The following is a 4,504-nucleotide window of genomic DNA, read 5'->3' as shown; positions in this document are numbered from 1 at the left end:
TGTACGCTGATTATCATATACTCATCGATTGGTTGTTCGATTTCATTGAAGTTAATACTAATTTGCATATCAAGCACAGAACCCAGGAACGCACTTACCAATGATATTACATGATTTTTTTGGGTAGTGAGTATCAACACGTGGGCAGTCCAAAGCTTGTTGTTTGTTAAATGAAATAAACGTCCTCCACCGTTTCTACTTGTTTAACGAACGTCGCAATAATCGAATACTCCCCGGTAAATCTATTTATACTGGGAGCGGAAGCGCTCTTGCATGACATAACCAGTCTTGAAGAAAACCAAATATTACGGAAACTATTGGATAAACATAAAGAAATAAATTTAACAAACAACGAGCTTTGGACTGTCCACGTGTTGATATTCAGTACCAAAACATCATGTACATGTAATGTCATTGGTCAGTGCGTTTCTGGGTTCTGTGTTTGATATGCAAATTAGCATTCACATCAATGAAATCGAACAACCAATCGGTGAGGAATATAATAATCGACCTACAAAATTTTAGCACGGCCCGACAAGCAAACTGGCACGCTGTTAGTAAAACGATAATATTTCCATGTCTTTGCCGTAAGACGTGACTGATAGTGTTCATAGCAACAGTTGCAAGTTAGGACATAAATCTATGAACTTCAAGATAAAGGTATAGGTATAAGAGACGAGTACTTATGCCTATAGATTAAAACAAAACATCTTTTGTTGCATTTTTAAAAATGACATACTTAGTCAAATGTACAAATTCATATCGCTTTCAGATATTTAATTGAGTTCAGTAGATTTACTCTAAATTTTCTATGAATGAAACTAATTCATAGTCTCTATTCCCTTTTATTGATTTACAAACTCTTGCTAAAAACTGTTGACAGAAAAGTGTAAGTTACAATTTAATCATCTAAAATAAGTGAATATCCTTACAACAATTACATATAAATAAGACTGGGATCATTTCCACACACATAAGACTGGGATAATTTTATGAAGATGTTCTTCCCTCAATGTTTGCAAGTATTAATTCTACTAACAGCGTTGCGTCCTCGCTGCATTATTGCGTCTGGTAAGCTGATATTGTTTTCCAATTGTTTGGTACTACATGTAGTAATTGTTTTCTTGTCAGCAAGGACTCAACATTACCTTGTAACATTTTAGATCAAACTTTCGCTCTTTGTGACGGTCAAAGGGGTTTCATACGCTGTGAAAATGGGTCCAAAATCAGAATTTTGTCTGCCAACTACGGACGGACAGATGGCCAGGTTTGTCCAGGTGGATCCAATAGTACACGCACCTGTCTCTCAAAGTCGTCCGAAATCAAGGTTAAGTGGAACTGTAATGGCTACGCATCTTGTCATCTTCGAGCTTCAAGTCAAATCTTTGGAGACCCGTGTGCAAATTTTTCAAAATATTTGGAAGTCAAATACCATTGTGTCAGCAATTTTCATTTAAAAGGTATTATTTTTTTCATTAAAATTATTATAAATATATTAAAAAAGAATTCATCATAATGATTTTTCACTTTTATATACATATGCTAGTACTATTTTTACTATAGAATATAGCTATCAAATTACTTATGTCCGATATGATTTAAGCAAAACTTTGAAAATGTATTGTGTTTGTACCATTGCAACAAGTATACTTGTAATATATTGGCCGTGCTGGTTGTCAGAGAGAACAAATATGGGGTTCTTTTACTTCATTTTGATACAATATATTGTTTATATTTGTTTAGTTTTAAATACAAAATATTAAAGTTTTTCTTTCACTGATTGGCTGGTCCGTAATGGCGGCCTCGGTGGGCTCCAAACCATCCGTCCAAATATGGCAGGTCAATGTTGTTAAATCTGGACTGTTGAATGTTTATTAGTTGAATGAACAGTTGAATATATATATATATATATATATATATATATATATATATATATATATATATATATATATATATATATATATATATATATATATATATGTTGGTTCCATTGTCCTTAAAATACTGGTTTACGAAATACCGGTTTCCCGGAATACTGAGTTCATGGAATACTTGGTTCATAGAATACTATGGTACGTGGATTCTGGATTACTGTGATTCTGGAATTATACTGGAATCTATTAAATAATATATATTTAATAACTGTATAATAATTATACCATACATTGGGGTTATACAGTATGATGCAATAAGTATTCGTACAAAATGGCGGCGTGTTTACATTCGCAACGAAAGTAGGTCAAATCAAAAACGCTTTGTATTACAATTCTAAAGTGAATAAAACAATTTAAACTTACCTAATACTTTGTCAGGTGTCCTTTTAATCTAATAACACTAAGCAATCTGCGGGGTATGGATCGATAGAGTGATCTGACGTAGTCTGTGGTGATGCCAGTCCATATGTCTTGAATCTCACGAAAGAGGTCCGCTTTACTCCCGATCCTCCCGACCCGTGTCTGAAACTTTCTCTTGATCAGAAGCCACAGATTTTCGATGATATTTAAATCTGGGCTCTGTGCTGGCCAACTTAGAGTGGAAATTTTATTTCTATGAAGGAATTGCTGAGTACTTCTTGCCCGATGTCTTGCTGAAATAAGTAGTTTCCAGCAGGAAAATGACGGGCTACAACCGGCCATAAATTCTCGTCGAGGATCTCCTGGTATTTTTCAGCATTGATATTACCATTTACAGCCGTAACAGTGCCTACTCCTTCCCACGTTACACATCCCCAAATCATCACTTCATAACATGGCTTACTTTGTCTAGGTGTCACAAGATCAGGCCTCCATTCTTCGTCTTTTTTTCGCCACACATGCACACGGGAATCGTGTCCTATCATGATTTTTGATTCATCCGAAAAAATAACTTTATTCCAATAATTGTTAGTTGTCAATCGTCTTTTTTCACGACACCATGACAATCTTTTTTTTCGATTGACCTCCTTCACAACAACTTTCTTTTTGGAAACACGCCTCGAATATCCATGCTTATGAAGATGTAGCTGTACAGTGCGTTTAGCAACAGGATGGTTCGTCTTAACCAACCTTTCAAGTCTCCGATAGTCGCGAGCTGTCACTTTTGGGGGCCGGCCACTTTGTTTGGTGTTTTCTACAGAGCCTCGCTGAATAAAACGTCTTTTTAAACTGGAAATAGTAGTAAAAGGAATCCCTAATTGTTCTGCGACCTTCCGAATAGAGTTTCCTTGCTCTAATAGCCTCCGTACTACTTCTTTAACATCACTCGATAACTCTTAACCCTTTCTACCCATCTCTCTTTCAACTTGTACTTCCGGAAATAATGCAGACGACAACAATAAATCACGTGATATTTTGATGTCACAAGACGCGTTTTGCTAAAAATAACAACCGGTATCCCATAGCTATTTTTAAAAAAACATTTATTTATAGCCAAAGCAGAGACGTTTCATCGCGTAAGTAATCACGCCGCCATTTTGTACGAATACTTATTGCATCATATATTATGGACGTTTTTCATACATATACATCATTTAACACAACTACTTTAGATGTGTTTACTCAAAGTAAACATGCATATTTTTACTCATATTTTTTACTCAGATTTTTACTTTGATATGTACTATACTTATACTTTTACACATGCTATATTTATATGTAAATTGCATGTTTACTTATACCATAAGTTCACAAAATCGCTGTAACACACTTTTCACAATGTTTATGTAGAATTGTTACTTTAAAACTACTTTGTATACTTTAGTGACATTACCAGTATTTATCAAACAATATGCTAAATTTAGGACAACTTTATGGGACAAGTCAACAATTAACAGTAAACAAACTTTAAGGATAAAACTCTCTTACCCCAGAAGTGAGAAGAACCTGTTAGAATAATGCCCAGGCTACGCCAAAACTGACTACACCAGCAAGGATATTTAAATGGTCGGGTGATTTTAAAGGTCCTAAAAATAGTTCTATGGATACCCGGCTTGGATTAAAATATATGTACATGTAAACACTAAGGGTAACAGTTTGGACATTAAATGTGACAACGCTGGCTCTGCTTTTTCTTCTTTCTTACAGATTCAACTTCAATAATTGCTTTCAATGCGTACATTACAAAAACATTGACTTTACACAGGAATACCCCAGCCAATGTTGTGTATGATGGCTTGTATTTTAATTACGGAAACGCATACAATCCTCACAACGGAATCTTCACAGCGCCATCTGATGGACTATACATTTTTACTGTGACGAGCCATATTAATCCCGGGAAGATTTTTGACTCCGAAATTCTTGTTAATGTACGAAGAAAAGGTTTGGGAAATTGCAATAATGAACCAAGTTCAGGATTTGGAAACTGTGCGAACACTGTGCCTGTAATACTAAAATCAGGAGATAAAGTAAATATTCGAACAACGAACGCAAATTTTTTACGAGACTTATGGTCAAGTTTCAAAGGATGGAAGGTTTGATAAGATACTTGTGCATGTATTCAATGCACAATTGTTAAGTGTTAGTAA

At 34.9% G+C, this 4,504-nt stretch overlaps 1 protein-coding gene across 1 annotated transcript; it reads left to right on the top strand.

Annotated features, from left to right (window-relative positions):
* The first annotated feature begins 934 nt into the window (after positions 1-934).
* On the top strand, positions 935-4,504 carry LOC128167336 (uncharacterized). The gene is made up of 3 exons (XM_052832998.1): positions 935-1,071; positions 1,164-1,460; positions 4,062-4,504. Exons 1-3 carry the CDS (start codon positions 993-995, stop codon positions 4,454-4,456), a joined length of 771 nt encoding a protein of 256 aa, XP_052688958.1. The 5' UTR covers positions 935-992; the 3' UTR covers positions 4,457-4,504.

The sequence above is a fragment of the Crassostrea angulata genome, chromosome 10, assembly GCF_025612915.1.
Source record: "Crassostrea angulata isolate pt1a10 chromosome 10, ASM2561291v2, whole genome shotgun sequence".
Lineage (NCBI taxonomy): Eukaryota > Metazoa > Mollusca > Bivalvia > Ostreida > Ostreidae > Magallana > Magallana angulata.
The sequence above is the reverse complement of the archived record's forward strand: the minus strand, read 5'-3'. Positions and strand labels throughout refer to the sequence as shown.

Bases quoted from the DNA above. Each gene is read 5' to 3' on its own strand.
- LOC128167336 (XM_052832998.1), top strand. From the start codon at position 993: ATGAAGATGTTCTTCCCTCAATGTTTGCAAGTATTAATTCTACTAACA. The intron at 1,072-1,163 runs GTAAGCTGATAT...GTAACATTTTAG, and splicing joins TCGCTGCATTATTGCGTCTG to ATCAAACTTTCGCTCTTTGT. The intron at 1,461-4,061 runs GTATTATTTTTT...TCTTTCTTACAG, and splicing joins CAGCAATTTTCATTTAAAAG to ATTCAACTTCAATAATTGCT.